General features: G+C 52.8%; 1 protein-coding gene across 2 annotated transcripts in view; it reads left to right on the top strand.

Annotated features, from left to right (window-relative positions):
• The window catches only part of Fbxo41 (F-box protein 41), a 31,604-nt gene extending 9,833 nt beyond the window's left edge, over positions 1-21,771 (top strand). Inside the window, exons 1-15 of one of the 2 annotated variants that reach the window (XM_076567064.1) lie at positions 3,580-3,732; positions 3,957-4,073; positions 4,287-4,519; positions 7,471-8,508; positions 10,687-10,912; positions 11,394-11,467; positions 11,708-12,063; positions 12,812-13,053; positions 13,225-13,340; positions 13,467-13,619; positions 13,750-13,845; positions 15,680-15,798; positions 15,974-16,132; positions 18,028-18,143; positions 18,256-21,771. In XM_076567064.1, coding sequence (XP_076423179.1) covers positions 7,610-8,508; positions 10,687-10,912; positions 11,394-11,467; positions 11,708-12,063; positions 12,812-13,053; positions 13,225-13,340; positions 13,467-13,619; positions 13,750-13,845; positions 15,680-15,798; positions 15,974-16,132; positions 18,028-18,143; positions 18,256-18,318 — 2,619 coding nt within the window. In that variant the 5' untranslated portion in view covers positions 3,580-3,732; positions 3,957-4,073; positions 4,287-4,519; positions 7,471-7,609 and the 3' untranslated portion in view covers positions 18,319-21,771. Of the gene's footprint in view, positions 1-3,579; positions 3,733-3,956; positions 4,074-4,286; positions 4,520-7,470; positions 8,509-10,686; positions 10,913-11,393; positions 11,468-11,707; positions 12,064-12,811; positions 13,054-13,224; positions 13,341-13,466; positions 13,620-13,749; positions 13,846-15,679; positions 15,799-15,973; positions 16,133-18,027; positions 18,144-18,255 lie in introns of those variants that run through there. The other variant, XM_006991553.4, reaches the window with a different exon arrangement.
• Positions 21,772-22,542: the final 771 nt, after the last annotated feature.

The following is a 22,542-nucleotide window of genomic DNA, read 5'->3' as shown; positions in this document are numbered from 1 at the left end:
ATCTGCCTCTCTCTCCTGGTCTCCCCCGGCACCTACACTCTCATGCTTATTCCTACATACAGACACAAACACCTAAGTTAAAATGAAATACATCTTTTTTAAGGGAGACAGAATCTAAATGTGAAAGGGACAGCCTGATGTGTCTGCACAGTTCCCAGTTTTTTTTTTTTATTTAAAATATATTATGGGGACTAGCAAGATGGTTTAGTAATTAAGAGCACCTATTGTTCTTCCAGAGGACCTAGGTTCAAATGCCAGTACCCACATGATGGCCCCCATCTGTTTCCAGTTCTAGGAGAATCTAACACCCTCTTCTGGCCTCTGTAGGCACCAGGCACATAGGCAGTGCAGAGACATAAATGCAGACAAAACACTCATGCACATAAAAATTTAAATCCTGAGTATTAAAAGAACCCATGCATAATTGGTTCTAGCCTTTGGTGGGAACAGACAGCCAAGCATAACAAGAAAGTCAGAAATCATTCTAATTTTACTGAGGTATACTTTCAATATATCAATAAAAATAAAGTAAAAGCCAATCAACATACTTGAGAAAAATATTTGTAGTGCATAATGGACAAGAGGTCAATATTCTAAAAAGCCTTTGCAGATCAATAAGAAAATATGAATGTTCAATGTAAAAATGAGCAAAATTGGGCTGAGCGTGACAGACAGTGCTGTAATCTCAGCACTTGTAAGGCTGAAGCAAGAGGACTGTGGCTCGTTTGAGGCCAAGCCTGGGCTCTATGGTGAGACCCTGTCTCCAGCGAGATAGCTCAGTAGGCCATAGTACTTGCTGCTAACCCTGGCAGACTGGGTTCAGTCCCCAGAACCCACATGGAAGGAAGGTGAGAACCTTCTCCCACAGGTTGTCCTGACCTCCATGAGTGTTGAGGCCGATATGCACCCCTTCCAGCATACCCACACACAATAGGTAAATAAACATAGTTTAACTTAAAACCGCCCCACCCCAAATAGCTTAGTGTATAGTCAACATTAGAGAGACACAGGCGACTGAAAAATGGCGGGGAGGTGTCCAAGCTCCCAATCAAAGAAACTCAGGTGAAGAAACCAGGTCAGTTTTCACTTTCAAGCTTGCAAGAGCACCCCGAGGCCAGACAGGAAGCTGAATTTGGCTGTGATGGGTAGGCAGTGGGGGGCCATGAAAAGACTTTTGAACAGAAATCAACTACCATAAGACAGGTCTGGAGCTGAGTGTGGAGGCAAATGCCTGTAATCCCAGCACTTTAGACAGTAACGCGGGAAGAGCGCAAGGAGCAGGCCAGCCCAACCTGGGCTAGAGCGAGACCGCGCCTCAAAAATAACAAAAACAATCATTTGAAAGAAAGGAAAAGAAAAGGGAGGGCCCATGTTCTCACACAGGATGAAAGGGAGCTATGAGACCAGAGGCTAGCCCAGCAGCACCAGTGTGAGCAGGCCTTGGCCTGGAAGAGCACAAAGCATGGAAGGATGTCTGGGCTGAAAGCATCCCAAAGAGAGAAAAACCAAGATGGCGGGTGGTGTAGCTGGGAGGAGGGCGGGCAACGTTAAAGGAAACCAGGCTGCTGGGAGTGAGTGGGAGTTCCAAATCGGTTTTTGACACTGGAGCAGCGGTTCTCAACCTTCTTGACGCTGCAGCCCTTTAATACAGTTCCTCGTGTTATGGGGACCCCCCCCCACACACACACCATAAAATATTTCATTGTTACTTCATAACTGTAATTTGCTACTGTTATTAGTTGTAGTGTAAATATCTGTGTTTTCTGATGGAGAGAGAGCTCAGTGGGTAAAAGCCCTGTACATGCAAGCCTGAGAACCTGAGTTTCATCCCAAAAGCCATGTCAAAGCTGGAGGTCTTTGTACACACCTGTAATCTCAACATTCTTACCACAGAGAGGGAGATGGAGACAGGAGACCTGTCCAGAGGCCGTCAGATCAGCTAGCCTGACTTCTACAGCCACAAAACAAGGAGTAAACCTGCCTTAAAATAGGGTGGAAGGTGGGGAGGCGGCTCCGTGGTTAAAGTGCTGGCTACACAAATGTGAGGACTGAAGTCTGGGTCTCCCACAGAAATGCCAGGTGGCCATGGTTGTCTTCCTGTAACTCCAGCCTCAGAAGGCAGAGAGAGGGGATTCCCCAGTGCAGGCTGGCTAGCAAGACTAGGTATATCAGTGAGCTCTGGGTTGGACTGAGAGACCCTGCCTCAGTGAATATGGTGGGAGATGATCAAGGGTGATCTCGTCATTAGCGTGGGGCTTCCATGTGCACACAAACTAGAAAAGAAAATGGAAAGGCAAGGACCAACTCCTGAAAGGTGTGCTCTGCTCTCCACACACATGCTCCGGCTCATGGGAGCTACAGTCACAGACATCATGTTGTCAACATGAGCTGTGTGCTGAGCAAGAGCTTTGGGCACATGTGGTGTCACGGTTCAAGTGACATCACAAGTCCTTTTCTTCTGTCCCACAGAAAAGACAGTAAGGCCACCAGAAGCCCCAGGCTCCTAGCCTGCCAGCTACACACAGGTCCTGGGGTATCTGTGTTAACCCGAAATGGGAAAACATGTTTATTTCTCTCCAGATGGCCAGGCCTCTGACAACAGAGTAAGACCACACGTGCTTCCCTGGAGCCAGGGGCTGAGGTCAGCTCTACTAACTCAAGAGTTGGCGGGAAACAGTTCTCTAAGAGAAAATTGGGAGTCTAACCAAGACCTAGGGCAGAGTGGCAGAGCAGTAGAGTGGTTTATTAAACACACGTGGCTTTCTACTTAACCATTGAATAATTCAGAACGTTTTTCCTGTTCATCCCAATGCAGTCATCCATCACAAACTTACACTCTAGTTGTCCTGTCTCCAGAAGAAGCGAGCCCCCATCCTCATCCTGAGACACGTCCAGCCCCGTACAGTACTGTGCTAATGTCTGATTAAGCAGTAATCTAGTCTTCAGGGTCCTGCAGTCTGTGGGCAGAATAGAATGATGGAGAGAAAACTGGATAGCTGAAAGAACAAAATAACTACCCAGCTGGAGAGGGGAAGGGCGGAAAAACACCTAGTCCACAGCCCACACCTTCGACTAGTAGCAAGGATTCTCTGACCTCCCCCAGCCCACTGCTCTGACGCTGCGTCTCCATCCTTAGTGCTCTGAGGCTGTTTGTGAGAGAAGGACTGAAGCCTGTTTGGGGATGGAGAGGGCACAGTCTTAGGGGGTCATTAACTTGTTTTCCAGGCTTTTCTAGCAATATACTGGCTTTGGTCCTCAGGAGGGCTTTCCATCAATTTGCCTTCTTTATCCAGAGTGTTTGCCCAAAGCCAGGGACCTCATTGGAAGTTGTAATTCTAGAATGGATCCCTGATGGTGGTGGGGAGGGGGAATGGGAGTTGTCTCTTAGCAACAGCCTCCCTTGTGCCACTCATTGTAGGAGCCCAGGCTTGGAAGGAGGGCTCCAGCCAGGGCCTCTGCCAAGGGGCAATGCAGGCCCCTAGCTCCTTGGCCCTTCCTACCCAAGCTGCATCCCCTCAACACACACAAAAGACTGCTCATAATGGACGTTTCCATGGAGAGGACACAGCAGGGCCAGAGGAGTCAAGAGCAGGCAGGCCCCGACTGCCCTCCCTCTGAGTTTCCTGCCTTCTCTCTTTGCTTCAGTTCACTTTAGTTTAAAGCTAAGACCTGGCTCTTCATTATCTCTCAGCCATATTAGATTACTGGCCCCAGGCAGAAGGGCCTCTCCAGGTAGGCTAGTTTTTCCTGCTTTGAGCTCGGCTGAAGTGGGTCCTGTTTGACTTTACTAAGGAGGCCACAGGAGAGACCACAGCACCTAACAATATCCTAACATTTTTCTGCTAATGTAGCAGTCTTTGTGGGGACATGGCCTCAGCTCCAGGGCCTGTGAATGACAGTTTAATCAGCAGGTTTGCTATTGTGACAGGGTTCACCAACTTTTTGTTTCTTTGTAGTTTGAGACAAGGTCTTACTGTGTAGCCTTGGCTGGCCTGGAGCTCACTAGGTAGACCAGTTGGCCGCTAACTCAACAGAGATCTGGCTGCCTCTGCTTTTGAGTGTTGGGATTAAAGGTGTGTGTCCACCAACTTTTGACTGGGGAATGAGGGAAGGGGTACTGTTTTACACTCCCCTATCTTAATTTCTTGCCTTGTTGTTACAGTAAACTACTCTTAACAAAAATAACATATGGGAGAGAGGGTTTATTTTCACTTGAAGTTCAAGGTGCAGTCCATCATGGTTGGGGAGTCAAGGCAGCAGGAGCCTGAAGCAGCTGTTCATTGCAGGAGCAGGAAGCAGGGCATTGAAGGCGAGCGGCTGCTCAGTTCTTTTTCCGTGTACACACACAACCCTCGTCAGAGAATGATGCCACCCACAGTGGGCAGATTTTTCCACCTCAGCAACTGAAATCAAAACTCCCCAGAGGCCCATTTCCAAGATGATTCTAGAGTCTGTGAAGGAGACAACACTGACCACCAGAGGGCCAGGGATACGGCTCAGTGGGGAACGTGCTTAGCAGGTAAAGAGTATCGCCACCACGCCTGACAGTCTAAGTTTGATCCTGGCTCCCATATGGTGGAAGGAGGAACTGACTCCCGCACGTTAACCTCTGACCTCCACATGTGTGCCATGGCATGATCATCCACCCCACACAAAATAAATGGATTAAATGTAAAGGGGAAAAGGCACTAACTACCACGGGGTCTATTATTTGAAAAAGGAAACCATCTTTCATTTCTCAGTTAGATTTTTCCGCAGTACAAAGAACACGGACCCAGTGTAAGTGAAGAAGGGGAATTGATTATATGCCCCACTCCCCGTGGAGGAACTGAAAACAGTGGGAAAGGAAGGCAGGCTCCCCAAGATCAAAGCAGAGTGCTGATATGAGGAGGAGGCTAGGCACTGGGTGGCCATGGGAAGAGAGGTCTCTCCATCCCTGAGGAGATGGCACAAGGCAAGCAGGACCCTCTGGAGCCCCTCGGGAAGGAGAGGTGGAGCTGAGAGAAGCCTCAAGGTAGGAGTCAGTGGGAACAGAGAGAGGCAGTGGGGATTACCCCACAAAGAGGCTGGAATCAGTTAAGAGCAGAAAGTCACAGAACCCTGAGGAAAGTCCACCCTGGGCAGTATGGAGGCAGCCTATGAGGACAGAACAGTCACGCACCCGCCGACAGATAAAGTGCTTGATGACAACTGGGTTGTCCTGAGGGGCATGAAGCCTGGATTCAGGCAGCTGAAAAGGGGGAGCAGATGAGAGAGGAGTGGAAAAGAGGGGAAGGGGCTAGAAGCCACGGGTGGCAGGATGGGCAGCGGAGGCTGGGTGGGAGACTGGGTGGGCTCCTTGCCAGGAATGGTTGAGGAAAGACAATAGGGCCCTTGAGGGGAAGGGCAGGAACGCCCACTGGAGGCAGTGCCTGGAACGGGCCACTGGAGGCAGTGCCTGGAATGGCAGCGGGCTCGGGATCAGGGCCACCTACAGCATCATAGCTAGGTGAGCATCTTGGTTCTAGTGGTTCAGTCTGCACGAGGGCTCAGGTCTCCCTAAGATGAAAATTAAGCATGTGCTTGAGAACCTTCTTAGATGTCACATACATGAGCTAGTGTAGCTAGAGTTTTCCTGCCTGGCCCACAGTCAGGACAAATCTTTGTCACCCACCAGTCCCACAGCCGCTCAGACTCGACCAAGTAAACACAGAAACTTATATTGCTTACAAACTGTATGGCCGTGGCAGGCTTCTTGCTAACTGTTCTTATAGCTTAAATTAATCCATTTACATAAATCTATACCTTGCCACGTGGCTCGTGGCTTACCGGTGTCTTCACATGCTGCTGGTCATGGCGGCGGCTGCAGTGTCTCCCCGCCTCAGCCTTCCGCTTCCCAGAATTCTCCTCTCTCCTTGTCCCACCTACTTCCTGCCTAGCCACTGGCCAATCAGTGTTTTATTTGACATACAGACCATCCCACAGCAAGCTAGGGTACATGGAATACCCCAGGGTTGGTTTGTATGCATGTCTTGATTGTGTCCACACCGGCCTACAGAAACACAAGCCCCGGGTAAGCTACAGAACACTCTCGACAGCACACAAGGTTCCTTCCTACCCCTTCCCAATTCACTGCAGACACGAGCCTCTGTTCTGACTTGTGTCTCCATCCGTTTGGTCTGTTCTTGACGTCCAACTCTGGAATCTTGCAGTATGTTCTGTTTGGCTTCCTTCCCATAATACTAAACATATTCATCTGTTGTTATGGATACTGGTTCTTTTCTTACTACAGAGTAGCAGTCCATTATAAATATACAATTATTCCATTCTACTGTTTTCTTGATTGGGATCTTCTTAATTCTGTAACAATCTTCATTTGGCAATTCACCTGGCTTGGCCTATGAGTGTTGGGATTAAAGATCTATGTCACCACACCTGAATCCCATTCTGCTGTTGAACAGTGCTTGGCACTTTTTTCTAGGTCAGGAATCATTGTAATTAAAATTATTCCTTTAATTTTTTTTTTGTTCTGTTTTTTGAGACAGGGTTTCTCTGTGTTGCCCTGGCTGTCGTGGAACTCACTCTGTAGACCAGGCTGGCCTCGAACTCACAGAGATCTGCCTGCCTCAGCCTCCCGAGTGCAAGAATTAAAGGTGTGCACCACCACCTCCTGGCCCCTTTAATAATTAAAAAAAAAAATTCCTTTAAGCCAGGCACAGTGGCTCATCCCTGTAATCCCAGCACTTGAGAGGCTAAGTGAGTTCCTGAAAGTCTGAAGCCAACCTGAGTTACACTGTGAGTTCCAGGCCAGCAAGTCTAGGGACTAAGATCCTGTGTTAAACAGTCTATCAACAAACAATTTAGTATTTAGTAATAATTCATTTTTGTCTCTTATGATGCAGAGTCTCAAGTAGATCAGGCTAGCTGCACCTCTCTGTGTAGATAAGGATAATCCTGAAGGTCTCATCCTCTTGGCACCTGCCCCACTGGGAAGCAACTTTTTTTTTTAAATCAAACATTCCTTAAACATTTTTAAAATTTTATTTTCTGTGTATGAGTGTTTTGCCTGCATGTGCACCATGTGCTTGCCTGGTGCTAGGGAGGTCAGAGGAAGGCAATGGATTCCCTGGAATTAGAATGGTTGGGAACCGTTAGGTGTTCTGGGACCCAAACCCAGGTCCTCTGCAAGAACAACAAGTGCTCTTAAGTGCGAGGCCATCTCTCCAGCCTTCCAAAACAAACATTCATAATTAATTAAAAAAAAAAATCTAGACCTAGTAATTTCGGCATCTGAAAGGCAGGTCAGCCTGGCCACACCTGGAGGACCATAGTCCCTCCACTTCCAGCGAGAAGTCGCACACTCGTGCACAGGTCCCAGAGCCCTCCATCCTAGGCGTATTCATAGAGCCAGGGTACAGGACTGCTGGACCTGGGAGTGGCAGGTGGGGGGTGCGGCCAGCAGGCTGCTGAGCCTCACATTCTTTCTTCTAGCCTCCTGGGCCCTGGCTATTGGTGACCAGAGTCGTCCTGATCCCGCAGCCCGGGCCCACCCGCGGCCCCCCATGAGCTCGCCCGGCTGACCGGTGAGGCGGCCGCGGTGGAGCCGGCGTGCCCCGAAGGCAGCGGGGCCATGGCCTCGCTGGACTTACCATACCGATGCCCGCGCTGCGGGGAGCATAAGCGTTTCCGGAGCCTGTCGTCACTGCGCGCGCACCTGGAATACAGCCACACCTACGAGACGCTCTACATCCTCTCCAAGACGAACAGTATCTGCGACGGCGCGGCCGCTGCTGCAGCGGCTGCTGCCGCCGCTTCTGGCTTCCCCCTGGCGCCTGAGCCCGCCGCCCTGCTGGCGGTGCCCGGGGCCCGGCGCGAGGTCTTCGAGAGCACGTCCTTCCAGGGCAAGGAGCAGGCGGCAGGGCCAGCGCCCACGGGGTCGCACCTGCTGCACCATCATCACCACCACGCGCCGCTGGCTCACTTCCCTGGCGACCTGGTGCCCGCCAGCCTGCCCTGTGAGGAGCTGGCCGAGCCGGGGCTCGTGCCTGCCGCGCGCTATGCACTACGCGAGATCGAAATCCCACTCGGCGAGTTGTTCGCGCGCAAGTCCGTGGCATCCTCGGCCTGTTCGACGCCTCCACCCGGGCCCGGCCCTGGTCCTTGTTCCGGGCCCGCCTCCGCATCGCCAGCTTCGCCATCACCCGCCGATGTCGCCTACGAAGAGGGCTTGGCACGCCTCAAGATCCGTGCGCTGGAGAAGCTGGAGGTGGACCGGAGGCTGGAGCGGCTGAGCGAGGAGGTGGAGCAGAAGATCGCCGGCCAGGTGGGCCGGCTACAGGCTGAGCTGGAGCGCAAGGCGGCGGAGTTGGAGACTGCGCGACAGGAGAGTGCACGGCTGGGACGCGAGAAGGAGGAGCTGGAGGAGCGCGCATCTGAGCTTTCACGCCAGGTGGACGTGAGCGTGGAACTGCTGGCCTCGCTTAAGCAGGACTTGGTGCATAAGGAACAGGAGCTGAGCCGCAAGCAGCAGTGAGTAGACCCTGGGAGTCGAGTGGGTGGGTGTCTCTGGATGTTACTCACTTACGCCTGCACGTGCCTGAGGTGTCTTCATGTGGTTAGGCTTTGGAACACAAGTTCTAAGATGAGTCCGTGATAGTGGTGCCTGCGGGTCCGAGTGTGTCGTCGTGATGAATTGGGAGCTCGGAATACGTGTGTTTCTTCACCTTCGATAGCCAGGCCAGGCAGCTCTTGAATTTTGTACCAGATTTCCCTTTAGCCTACCCAAAGAACTGGCCCAATTCTCCATGCCGTCTTGTACTTCGTAAAAGCATGCAGACACAATTGCATCTTTCTCAGGTCCCATAAACCTGCTGCTTCTTAACCTTCTAACTCTTTGCTCTTGGCTTCTTGAAGGCCTTTCTTGTATTTCTGGTTCCCGAACCTACCCTCTGGGGTCAGGTTGCCACCTCCACACCATCTTTGTGTCCTCAGTAAACTTCATGTTCATCACCGTCCTGGATCCATCTGTACAGTGTTTGATGTAGACTCTCACTGTGTAGCCTTTGAGCTCATGACCCTCCTGCCTCAGCCTCATGAATTATTGCCCTGCACCACATTTAGCTTTCCTTTCCTTTTGCTCCTCCTCAGCCATCTTTTCTGGCCACCTCCTTGTTTCTCTAGTCTGCAAATGGAGTCATTTGTTTGTTCTCATTGTCATACCAAGTTCCAAGCAGGCCGGGATTTCCTTCTTTTGTTCAGTACGTTTCCCCTGAATCTCCAGTAGCGCCTGGCACCTGGATTAAATGTTTAACGAATGCATGAACAGCTGAATGCGTGCCGGGATACACACACACGCAGGTAACTGCGAGGGTGCTGCGTGTTTACATACCCCCTCAGATGCTGGGGCAGACCATAGGAGTGCTTTATGGTTTTGTCTGTGTTGATGTGACTCAGTGCGCTTTGATAAGAGTACGTGCGTGTGTTTGATTGGGTTGGTGGGCGTGGCTCTCCATGGTTCTTAATGTATTTCAGAGTGTGAATGTGCCCTGAGAATGAGCGTGATTGCATACATAGGAACGTGCTGAGGACTGTGTATTGGACCAAGTGAGGATATGTGTTCATAGCCCTGAGGCTCTCGGGGTATGCTTGGGCGTGTAACTATGTGAGGAGGCTGTGTATGGAGACCACAGGGGACGAAGGATGTCTGCTTTTGCTCATGGGACTCTGCATGTGCCTGGAGGTGGCTGTGTGTAGGATGAGCATACCCACGACTGTGTCCCTAAGACCAGTTGTGTTTAGTTACCTTTCTTGTCGCTATGACGAAATACCTCGTACAGTTTAAAGGGCTGTCCGTTTGTTCGCTGGGTCCCACATGGTGGAAGGAGAGAACTGACTCCTTCCCATTGGCCTCCAGCCTCTGCACATGTGTTGGAGCACAGACGTGAGTACATTTTTGTTTTAGATTTATTTTTACTATTTTTTTTATGTGTATGAGCATTGTGCTTGAATGCATGACCTCTGGTGCCCGCAGAGGTCAGAATAGGATGTCGCATCCCCTGAAAATGGAGTTAGGGTGGTTGTGAGCCAGTATGTGGGTGCTGGGAACCAACCTCAGGGCTTCTGCAAGAGCAGCAAGTGGCTGAAGGAGCGATTGCTCCTGCCATGTGTAGTAAAACTGTGTTTTTAAAAAGCAACTTGAAGAAAAAAAGGGTTTCCTTCAGCTCACAGTTTGGGGAGACAATGGATCATGGCAGGAAGGGTGTGGTCTCAGGAGTGTGAGGCAGCTGGTCAAGGGGTCATCTATAGCCAGGAAACAGAGATGGAGGCTCCTGCTCAGCATGCTTTCAACCTTTTATTCAGTTGGGACCCAGCCCAGGGAATGGTGCCCTGCAAATTTAGGGTGGATCTTCACACCTCGGTTTCACCCAGTCTAGAAACTTCCTCACACAGTTGTGTTCACAGGGGTTTGTCTCCTGGGTGATTCTAGATTCTGTCAGGTTGACTTCAGTATTAACAGGGGTGTCCAGGTGTGTGTGTGTGTGGTGACTTGTGTGTCTGCCTATTTGTGTTGTATGTGTGCCGTCGTGTGGGTCTGCGTGCTGGGCACTGTCCATGGGACCATGAGCCGACGCTCTAGGTTGCTGCCAGGCTTTCCTCCAATGGGCAGTCAGGCCAGGGACCTAGGGTAAGAGACTGCTCCCGGCCCAGGGAGGTGGTGCAGATCGACCAGTTCCTGAAGGAGACAGCGGCTCGGGAGGCCAGTGCCAAGCTGCGGCTGCAACAGTTCATTGAGGAGCTCCTGGAGCGTGCAGACAGGGCCGAGCGCCAGCTGCAGGTCATCAGCAGCAGCTGTGGCAGCACACCCAGTGCCAGCCTGGGCCGAGGAGGTGGGGGCAGTGCCTCAGGGCCTGGGGTGAGAGGCCCAGGCAGAATGGTGAGTGTGTACGTGCCCTGGCTTCTCACCTGCTCCTGTGGTCCCCACAGCCTTCCCCCACACCACCCCAACTTGCCTCCTTTGCCTGTTCCCCCAGGAGCACCCCAGGAGCACCCCCAGACCTGAAGTGGGAGGGAGGTCCACTCTGTCAGGGCGGGAGTGCTGGCTGGCTCTGAGGCTGTGGCAGGGTGCTTCAATCGCCTCAGCCTTCAGAAGCCCATCTCTGTTACTTTCCTGCTAATGAGAGCCTAGGAGCCACAAGCTGGGCCCTGGGAGGCTGGGTGGGTGCATTGGGAGGGATTTGGGAGCCTGCCTGTCTGGACTGTCTGTCTGTCCATTCGTCCATCTTTTCCAACTTTATTCTTCTCTCTCTCTCCTCTCCTTCCTTTCTTCTCTCCATCTTCCTCTCTCTCCGACTGTTGCTTTCTCCTCTGGCCTCCTCTGCCCATCCTTCCTTTCCCTTCCACTCTGGGGGCTACAGCGAGAACACCACGCAGGCCCAGCTCTGCCAAGCACATACGCCGTTTCACGGCATGGCTCCTCTCCCAGCACAGGGTAAGCCTTGGCCCACCCCACACAGCCTACCCTCACCCTGGAAGGTCTGCTGGCCCATCAGAGGCTCATCTCCTTCTGTGCCCACCCTCCCTGGTATCACCAGTCTGCCTTTCCATGCTCAGGGAACTTTTGGAAAGCAGGCGAGTGGGCCTCCCCTTGGCTGGTGGTAAGGAAAGTGTCGGGAGTTGGGGCAATCTGGTATCCCTCAGCCTTCACTCTGCACTCCCCCACCCACCCCAGGGCCTCCAGCCGTGTGCCAGCTGCATCCCAGAGCTCAGGCTGCTATGACAGTGACAGTCTGGAGCTGCCCCGGCCAGAGGAAGGGCCCTCGGAGGACGGTGGCCCTGGGGGCTTGGGTTCTCGGGCCCAGGCTGCCAACGGTGGTTCAGAACGGTCCCAGCCCCCTCGTAGTTCAGGCCTTCGACGACAGGCCATCCAGAACTGGCAGCGCCGACCGCGCCGTCACAGCACCGAGGGGGAGGAGGGGGACGTCTCAGACGTGGGCTCCCGAACTACTGAATCAGAGGCTGAGGGCCCCTCGGATGTCCCACGCCCTGCACCTGCTGTAGCCGGGCCCTTGAACAGCCGCCTCTCAGGTAAGTCCTGGGAAAGCGGGTAGAGAATCCAGCCTTCCAGGGTGCTGGGTTGTCTCAGGGGACCCAGGGTGGAGGTGGTGACCCTTGACTCCTACACCTCTCTTATTCTTGTCTACCTGTAAAACACTCTTCAAGCTTGGAGCAGGGGTTTGTGTGACAGGCCAGGCCTGCAATGACCCAAGGATGCTCCATTTAAGAGGGGGTCTGTGTACATGGTGGACTCCATCACAGGTAGGGGAAAAGAGCTGAGCGTTTATTTGGGGCTCTGAGGCTGAGAGTCAGGGTAACCCTCAAAAGGGAAGTTTAGAGCTGGGGAGGTAGTTCAACTAGTACATGCTCATCTAGAATCCAGGAAGCCCTGGCTTTGATCTCTAGCACCTCAAACTGGACATAGTGGTACACATCTCTAATCCTAGTACTTGGGCAGCAGATGCAGGACAATCAGAAGTTCCAGGTCATCCTGGGCTACATAGTGAGTCCAAGGCTAGGCTGGAATACATGAGATCATGTCTGAAAAAGTTTTGGGTGTGTGACAAAGCAACAGACACCCCTTTCCAATTAGTAAAACTTGGGGTACTATAGAGAAGGGGAAAGCAGGGGACCTGCTGTCTTCCCTGGGAGCTGGTCCCCAGTGTGGGTCTCTTACTCACCCCTCCTGCCAGCTCCTGCCTTGCCCCAGCTCCCCACCCACAGCCCTGTAACTGCTCTTTTACACCCCACTGTCTCCTTTGGCCCCCATGTTCTACAGCCCGCCCTGAGGGAGGCAGTGGGCGAGGCCGTCGGGTGGAGAGAGGTAGCCCCTCGCGCTCCAATGAGGTCATCAGCCCAGAAATCCTCAAGATGCGCGCCGCCCTCTTCTGTATCTTCACCTACCTGGATACCCGCACGCTGCTGCATGCTGCAGAGGTCTGTCGAGACTGGCGCTTTGTGGCCCGCCATCCTGCCGTCTGGACCAGGGTGCTGCTTGAGAATGCCCGAGTCTGTTCCAAGGTGCCTGCCCCTGCCCTTCGGGGAGCCCAGCTCTTAGCAGCAGTAGAGGTCTAGTCTTGGTAACCCTCACTGCCCTGGTTTCCCTATACTCTCATGGCGCCTCCTCCTCAGAGCTAACCCATCGCCAGCCAGTCGAGGCTATCTCTGCTCATATCACTTGATCTTCCCCAGTTCCTGGCGATGCTGGCTCAATGGTGCACCCAGGCCCACTCATTAACGTTACAGAATCTGAAGCCCCGACAGCGGGGAAAGAAGGAAAGCAAGGAGGAATACGCCCGGAGCACCCGGTGAGGCCTGCGGTGGGTGGGTGGGTGGGTGGGTGAGTGAGTGCGTGCTCCTGAGTTTAAGTGGGGATGCTTCCCAGATGAGGAAGTGACCACCAGCCACTCCCTGACCTCTTGGCCCATCCTCAGGGGTTGTCTTGAAGCAGGACTGGAGTCCCTGCTAAAGGCAGCTGGTGGGAACCTGCTGATCCTGCGTATCTCCCACTGTCCCAACATCCTCACTGACCGGTCACTCTGGCTGGCCAGCTGCTACTGCCGTGCCCTGCAGGCCGTCACCTACAGGTGGGTCTTCCCTTCCAGAAGCACAGCTCACACCCTCTATGCCTTGGTCCCTAGCTACCACATGGTCTTGCTTCTTGGTGACCACAGAGGCCACCACGGTTGGGTCACTTGAGCTTTGGCTTTTCCGCAGGAGTGCCACAGACCCTGTCGGCCATGAGGTGATCTGGGCCCTGGGTGCAGGCTGCAGAGAGATTGTCTCCCTCCAGGTGGCACCACTTCATCCTTGGTAAGCCCAGGCAAGCGGGGAGGTGGGGCGTTGGGGGGGGAGGGAGGGAGCAGCAGTGGGACCTGGTCTGGGGCTGAGGACTGAGCAAGTCAGTGTCGGGGACAGATTACACACACTGGTCAGTGTGTTGATAGTAAGGAGCTGGGCTGTGTCTCTCTGGCTTGTGGCAGTGCCCTTAAATTTTTTATGACACATTTGGGGGTGGGAATCGGGTATCTGTGTGGAGGTCGGGGAACAACTTAAGAGTCATTCTTTCCTTCCACATGTGAGTCATGTGAGACATGATCGAATTCATGTCATTAGGCTTGGAGGTAAGCGCCGTTACCCACTGAGCCACCCTGACAGCCCGGCATTGCCACTCACACCTTAGCTTTGCGGCTTAGATTATGAGAGCCGTTACTGGCTCAGTGGTGTCTGTCCATGGAGACTGTAAAGTCCATAGTATGTGTGCAGTCAACACTACCCTGGCCTACGATAAGCAGGTCGGGAAGTCAGTAAATGATACATAGAGCAGGCTGGGTGTGCTGTCACACACCTCATCTCCGCTTACTCCAGCTCAGGTTGAGAATTCAAGACCTGTATGAGCAATTTAGCAAGATCCCATCTCAAAACAAGAACAAATCAGTTGTTGGCGAACCCAGGGTGCAAATCATCCCTTGCTCTTCTTGGGACTTCCTCAGATTCCCAGGCTTCTCTGCCCTGCCCCTTACCCTCCCAGTGATTCCCCTATGTGCCAGCTCCTCCCAGGCCCTCTAATACCCTGATGGAGTCTGCCATTGTGGTCCCCTACTAGGTCCCCGCTGCCCCTCATCCTGACCATAATATCATCCATTCGGTAGTAATTTCTACTTCAGGCTCCCCTACTAGACTTGGTTCTCAAGGAAGACTCTGAATGTCCGTTTCTGTGTCCTTGCTACCCTGGGCATATCAGATGACAGATACTGTTGCCTGAATGGATGTTGAGGGATGAAGTTTGGTGTGAGTAGGGTAGGCAAGCCAGCGATGATGGAAAGGCAGGCAGGGAAACATCATGAAGGCCTTGCTAAAAGATGTGGATCGGTGGATCTCATGTAGCAAGTACAAGGAAGCTTTTGGGGAGATTGTCAGCTTTAAGAAGGGTGTATTGAGCCAAACATGGTGGTACACACCTGTCATCCCAGCCCTTGGGAGGTAGAAGCAAGAGGATCAGGAGTTCAAGGTCATCCTCAGCTGTATCATGAGTTTGAGGTCACTCAGCCTGGGCTGAGGTCACTCCTTTAAAAAAAAAAATCTAGGAGTTGGGGATTTAGTGCAGTGGTAGAGTGCTTGCCTAGCAAGTGCAAGGCCCTGGGTTTGGTCCTCAGCTCCAAAAAGAAAGAAGAAAAAAAAATCCAAACAAACAAGAGTACCAGAAGCTAGGTGTGGTCTATAACCTCAGCCCTCGGGAGGCTGAGGCAGGGTTGCTACAGGTTCAAGGCTAGGTGGCAGGGACAGATTAAAGTCAGGCTGCTAAATGTTGTATGTCATAGACTTTCTGCTGTGAGGGTGGGAGCTGTCCTCATTGTCACCCTGAACGCCAGGGCCCGGTTCAGCTGTCTGATGAGTATCTGGCCACCAGGTGCAGGGTAAATGGAGACTGAGGTGGGGCTCTGGTCTACAGCGCTCTCTGGTTGGCTCCAGAATCTGAAGCTGCCAGATGTGGTAAGAGGGGAGGGGCAGGGTCAGAGATGCGCTATTGTCTGACAACTGGACTGTTGGCAAGGTGCGTGCCTGAGGCATGGATAGGGACCTCCAGGGATGCTCACACTTGGGACTGCAATGCCTCCCTGACCACTCTTCACTCTTCATTCTTCAGCCAGCAGCCCACCCGGTTCAGCAACCGTTGCCTGCAGATGATTGGACGCTGCTGGCCCCACCTCCGGGCCCTGGGTGTAGGTGGTGCCGGCTGTGGGGTACAGGGTCTGGCATCACTTGGTGAGTCTTTCCTTGGGGTTGGAGTGGGTAGGTAAGAAGCAGGCAAGGGTGAGATGCTGCCTATGAAATCCCACCAGAGTTAGGGTCTGCAGCCTGGGTGATGGCGAGGGACTGAGTGCTGGGCAGGAGGTGGGTCAGGGAGTTTAACACCAGGCTTCTCTTCTTCCTCTCCTAGCAAGAAACTGCATGCGGCTGCAGGTGCTAGAACTGGACCATGTGTCAGAGATTACCCAGGAGGTGGCAGCTGAAGTCTGCCGGGAAGGCCTGAAGGGATTGGAGATGCTGGTGCTCACGGCCACCCCTGTCACCCCTAAGGCCCTGCTACATTTTAACAGTGAGCAATGGGGTTTGGGGGTACAGAGCAGGGTATGGCTATAGCCTATTCTTGGACATTTTGCAGCATTGAGTGAACTTTTCCTGGGGAGATGCAAACAGTTGCCTGCTCCTCCTAGAAAGGGCACCTATGATCTACCAAACAGTGCCACCAAAGTCCAACTTGGTGAACCATGGAGTTTATGGCTTATTTACAGAGCATGAATGAGGGTTACATACAGAGTATGGGTTACCCCAAAGTAGCCATACCACTTAACAGATTTATCTCTGCACAGATGACAGCTCCCTTATAGCTACATAGGTGAAGCTCTCCATACACAAGTCGGAGTCTAATACCTCCAAGGTGCAGCCAGGGCAAAACTGCACACATCTGGCGGGGATGGGGAGGAAGGGATGGCTGATAGCGCAGGTGAGCATCTGTCTGATGACTCTCCAGTTCTTCTATGAGGAAAAGAGATCAACAAGACCAGTCTGGAGGGTCCCTTGGGATAGTCATAGCCACTCTGATGAAATGGTAATGGCTGTTAGGCTCTCACTTACAACCATTCAGTGTAACGATCTCCTATTGCTCTAACCAGCATGTGCCAGTGCTGAGGCAGACAGAGCAGTGTTCTTCCTGGCTCCTTCAGCATCTCTGAGGCCAGGATGGTACTCCAGGCCCAGCAGCATTTGATGCCAACTATTTAGCTGCACAGGATATCTGTTCCATTCTGGCCCATAGTGGCTCCAGGAGTTGTGTGTGGTGCCAGTGGTTCCTGTGTGAGCCTCCCACTGGGGCGGAGGCAGAGAGCAGACAGGGCATCATCAAGGGTTGCAATGCTGCTCTTGAGCACATGACTTTGCTTTCTGAATTCTGCAGTCTCATCTTTCCACTTTCTAGATGGTAGGGTAAAGGTCATAGAATTTTAAGTCCTCTGGGACATTTCTTGGGGTAAGGACTTCACTCTGACTCCTCTGCTGCCCACATCATCCCATCTCCTTGGTCATTCCTCTCTGCCTTCACTTGGACCACCACTCAGGACCACTGGCCTCTGGGAGGTCTCCATGCAGACTGATTGAAGGTTCCTTGGTTTTTTCCCCACCAGTACTGGGTTAAACCCAGTGCTTTAAGTGCTGCACTGCTAAGCAGTACCCCTCCCCCACCCCATGAGACAGGGTCTCTGCAAAGTCCTGGCTTTGCTGGAACTCACTCTGTAGACCCGCCTGCCTCTGCACCCCCAGTGCTGGGATTGAAGGCGAGTGCCACAATGCCTGGCCTTTCTTACATTTTTGAGACAGTTTGACTAAGCTGTGCAGGCAGGCCTTGAACTTCCGATCCTCACACCTTAGCCTCTTGAGTAGCTGAGGTGACAGACCTGGGCCACCATACCTACTTCTTTGACCGTCATCACCTCCTGAGCCTTCCTATTTACCTTCCTTCAGCCTCATGTCCACCTAAATGGTCCACCAGAACTCACTACTCAGCCCCCTACATCATGCTGTCTAGGTCCCTCCCAGCTCCTGACCTCCCTGCAACTCTCCCTGACATCATGGCCAATAATTCTTGAAGCCCTTGTTTCAAGAAGACTTGATTGCCTCCCACCCATCCGACTCCACACTCAGTCTCAGTTCAGCAGCTAGTCATTTCCAAGTGCCCAGGCCATGGTCCAAGCTGTGCCCTCTGCCAGGAAGCTGTTAGGGCACTGGGCAGCTTGCTGTCACACACTTGTCCTTCCAGAATATCCTCCCTGCCTTCTTAAGATGTCCTAGGAGCTGCACCAGCACAGGCCTGACACTCGTGTTCTTGTAGCCGGCCCATGTGTGTTTCCCAGTGGGGCTCTGATTTCATTCATGAGAGGAACCCATGGAGCACACTGCCCTTGCCAAGCTCCATCTCCCTTACCTGCCTTCTGCCAGGCATCTGCCGGAACCTCAAATCCATTGTGGTGCAGATTGGGATTGCTGATTACTTCAAAGAGCCCAGCAGCCCCGAGGCCCAGAAGCTGTTTGAGGACATGGTGACAAAGCTTCAGGTGAGGGGTGGGCTCTGAGGCCACAAAAGACCCTTTGGCTGGGGCTGGTGAGGGTGGCAGCAGTTCATCTGCCCAACACCAACGAAGAGCTAACCTGGGGCTCTATCTCTAGGCCCTGCGACGGAGGCCTGGCTTCTCGAAGATTCTGCACGTCAAAGTGGAAGGTGGCTGCTAACCCGGGTGAGGGGCGGCAGGGCCCCTGCCAGCCCCACACCAAGGCACTCTTTGGACCTCTGGAGGGGCCCTGGCTTGGACTAGACCTTTGGAGGCCTAGTGTTAGGCCAGGTTCCAGACAGTGGTTGAGTAACCCTGTCTAACTGCAACAGCCAAGTGACAGGTGACCCAGAGCACAGCCTCCCCAGGGCAGGGGCTTGGACAGAAGCTGCCCTGAGACCCCCATGACATGACATCCTCAGCTGGCACAGCCTTCTGGCACAACCAGCAAGGAGCTGGCACACCAGCACCTGGTTGTCACCACTCAAGAGGATCTGCAGTAACCACCCAGCAGCTCCTCAGCTGTTCAGGCAGGTCTCTCCTTCCTGAGGCCAGCTCCTGCTCAGGAGCCTGTCAGGCCACAGGCCAGAAGGGGCTCAAGGCAGCTCAGACATGGCAAGGAGGACTCTTCTCCCCTTTCCCTGACCAAGCCCTCTGCGAGGCAGTCCCGTCAGACAGTGGGTCTCTCTTCCAGGTCCACGTTCATTCTCCAGTGATGATCCAGGCAAGCCTAGGAACCCAGGTAGAAGGTTAGGGGGAAATTGGGGCAGGGCCATAGGGATAAGGTTAAAAGGGTAAAGGGAAAAAAAAAAAAGCCTGCAACTTCCCAGGACGAGGCCCACACCTCCCTAGCAGGTAAAGGACTGGCCAGTTGGAGGAGACTACTGTAAGACAAAGACTTCTCATTATCACACCCCAGAGCGAAGCTTAAAGCAGTCTCTATACTTAGCTTTTCTTGCTGAGGGACATCGGGAGGGAGGGAGGGAGGACCCTGAGCTCCCTGTTGTGCTGAGGCTTGGGGGAGAAGGCTTGCTTTCCTTAACAGCTTGCTTGAGGCAAGGAGCCAGATACTGGTGCCAAGGCAGAGGAAGGAATGTCCTCAGCCCATCTTCCCAGGGCTGAGGCTACAATAGAACACTTGGGGCAGGGTGTCACAGACAGGCCCTTGCACCATACCCAAAAGTCTGTTTGAGCACCAAAGCCCTGAAGACTGAGCATCCCTAACTGAGTTCCTCCTCTCAGAACTTGCAGTGGCTAAGGCATGAGTCTTGGCAATCCTCACTTGGGCAGATCTTTCAAATTCCTGGCCTCTCATCCAAATCTTAGGGTTTTCTTTGCTCCTGTACAAGGTGGAATCGTCTTGTCAATTTTCTCCAGCTAGGCCACAGCTGGCCACAGCATGAACCCAGCTATGAGTGCCGCCTACCACTGCTGTACGCCCTCCCTGCTCAATGCTCCCAGATCCCATAGCTCTGTCCCAGTTTGTCATCATGAGTTGTGTGGCTTGTTCTGTCCGTCCTTTGAAGACTGAAATGCCAAGGCTATCATGCTGGACACTCCATGCCTAGTCCTGCATGAAACCTCGGCTGTGTGGTATCTACACCCCTACCTCTCACAGCTGCCTCCAGTTGCTCCCCCCTCTCCAGCCCCGTCCCCAGGAGTCACAGGCAACAGCACAACTTTCCTCGCCTTCAGTGGCTCAGAAGGGAGGTGGAGGTGCACTTGGGGCCCAGCTGCCTTTAGTGGTCAGTTGTTTTGCCAGCTGCATCTATGTAGCCCCTGCTCCCTGTGACTCCAAGACCAGAGGTGCTGCCCTTCCTGTCTCCTGGATAAAGCACAAAGTGATGTGGTAGTTGGCCAAGCCTGCCCCCAGGGGCTTCCATTCCTCAGCCCCAGGATTTGGACATCTTCCTGGGCAGGGGAGGCACTGGAATGCCTGGTGTTGAGGGAAACGGGTGGCAGTGCACAGCCATCAGGGCAGGAAGCAAGGTCAATAGTCCCAGGCTCTACTACATCTAACCACATCCTGATTCATGGAGAGGGAACACACCCCTTTTGTTGGCATAGTCTGCTCTCTGCAAAGCTGTGTCCAAGAAGTCTCACCTGTGTTCTTGCTGAGTAGAGGTGGGTAGAGTAAAACCTAAGCCTTTACCAACCCAAGTGACAGGTCGCTGTGTCCTGGCTGAGTCTTGGGCATCTTAGTTTTCAGGAATGCCTTGAGAGCCAGCAGCTCTGCCCCTCACTTGTGGTTCCTTTGCTTTGCCCCCTGGCGACCAACCCTGCTTCTGGTTACTATGCTTGTTTCCATCTTGAGCAGTCAAGAGCCAGAGTTGGGGGTGGGGCATTGGCTTCCTGAGAAGCACCTTAGCCCATCTTTAGGCACCCCAAAGGGAGCCCTTTGTCCAAAAACACATGTGAGGGCCTGCATGCCCTGCTCCAGAAGCACAGGGTCTATGGAAAGGGCTCATGGGTGGCAGCCATCTGGCATCTCTTCCAATCCCACCCCCTGCCACACAGCCTGGCTCTAGCACCTGTGAAATATAGCATGTTTGGCCTGAGTACTTCATGCTTATGTAGGCTGCTTTTCCCCACAGTATGGCAAAAATACATGCACTCCTTCCCAGAACCTCAGCTTTCTACCCATCAAGAGAAAGCACCCTGAAATCGGGTGGTTTTTGTTTTGTTTTGTTTAACCCTATGACAACAGAGGCCTCTTTCCCAAGGCCTGGATCCATCCTTTGCCTTTGAGTCTTTCCTATCCCCGGCCCTTATGTAGAATGCTTCAGAACACAGGCAGTGAGCTGTCAACCCCAGTCTCTGTAAGGCGCTAAGTTGAATGAAAACTTCCCAGAGTGACAATTGGTGCCAAAGACATAGCTTCTGGTGAACTTGGAAGAAGTGCGACTGAGTGGGATATGGCCCAGTGCCCAGAGGAGTTAACCACTGATGGGATCTACCCCAGCCTGTCAGCCCCTAATGACCTGGCAGTCTTTCTACCCTTGGTGGCCACACTTTCTCATCCAGCCTTGGCTCAGGCCAACATCTCTGTATATATTACTATGTAGTGTGTATATTTACTCCTGGACAAGTGAGCTCAGTTGTAGTCCTTGCCCAGGGACAAGGCTGAAGGTTGGGTGAAGAGCAGAACATGAGGCTTTCCTCAACTCTTTGGGACCTTAGTCCAAGACTGCCCGACAATCAAGCAGGCACCCCACCATGAGGCCAGCCCCTGAGGAGGCTTGCCCTGGAACCCCAGCCTCTGCTCATCCCTGGCAGGGGTCTCAGAGGCCTGAGGTGGCTCAGGCTTGCCTTGCAGCTGGTGCAGTTGGCTTGGCTCAGAGGGCACTGCCTTCCCTGCACAGCCAGGCTGCATCCTGCCCCCGGCACACTAGGCAGAGGGGCTGAGAGCAGCTTTTGGTTTTACTTTTGTTTCTAAAGTGGTGCCTGTACCTCCAGCCCCCAGGGGGCCTTCCCTGGCCCCACTTATCTGCCCCACCCAGGCATTGCCATCCCAGCACTTTGCTCCATGTCACCCAGATGCCCTTTGCCGAATGTATTGAGCATATGTATTTAAAAGGACTCATGGGCATCAGAGAATTTATGGTTCTGTATCCAATAAAAGATGATGAAACTGAAAAATTGTGTTTGGTTCAGAAAAACATGTAGCATACAGCCCTATTTGTCAGACACCAAGCCCCTACCCTTTGCTTCCCAGAGTCTCGTAGCCCAGCTGGTCTCAAACTCAATACTGAAGACAGCCTTTAGCCTCTGATCTTCCAGCTTTCTGGTGCTAGGGAGTACATGTGTGCACCACGTCCATTTTGTTTGTGTGGCCCTGGAGATCGAACCCAGATTTCTGTGCATGCTGGCAAGCACCCCACCAACAAACATCCTCAGGCCTCGTTACAGCTTTTCTATAGCTAAGAGTGAGGCAGGAGGAAGTCAGACAGCCCAGTCAATGGGGCAAATGAAGAATTAGGCACCCTCTTTAGGGCAGCAGACCATGCTGGAGAAAGGCCTGTGACTGCCTCCTGAAGCCTCCTTTGCTGTCCAAATATACAAAGCCTCCATTCCAGGGTTCCAAGGTAAACCCAGATAGGCAGAACCCCACAGCAGCTTAGTCCCACTTCAGGAGGCTCTGGCAGCCAATCACTTGACCTATGAGAGACTAAACTGCTACCATAGCCTGACCTTAATTTCCCCATTTTACATAATGGCCTTCTCATGCTGATTTAATTAATAGCTCCTAACCTGTTTAAATTTAAAAACACACACAAAACAGCTGTCTGGCTTAAACTGCATACTGTACAAGTAATCCTTGAGAGCCAGCTGTTCCAACCTGACCACAGGAAGGATGTCTGTCACACTCCAGAGTGCACACCTGCCCACAAATCCTATCCTGCTT

The sequence above is a fragment of the Peromyscus maniculatus genome, chromosome 3 (assembly GCF_049852395.1).
Source record: "Peromyscus maniculatus bairdii isolate BWxNUB_F1_BW_parent chromosome 3, HU_Pman_BW_mat_3.1, whole genome shotgun sequence".
NCBI lineage: Eukaryota > Metazoa > Chordata > Mammalia > Rodentia > Cricetidae > Peromyscus > Peromyscus maniculatus.
This window is presented reverse-complemented; position numbering and strand designations above follow the sequence as displayed.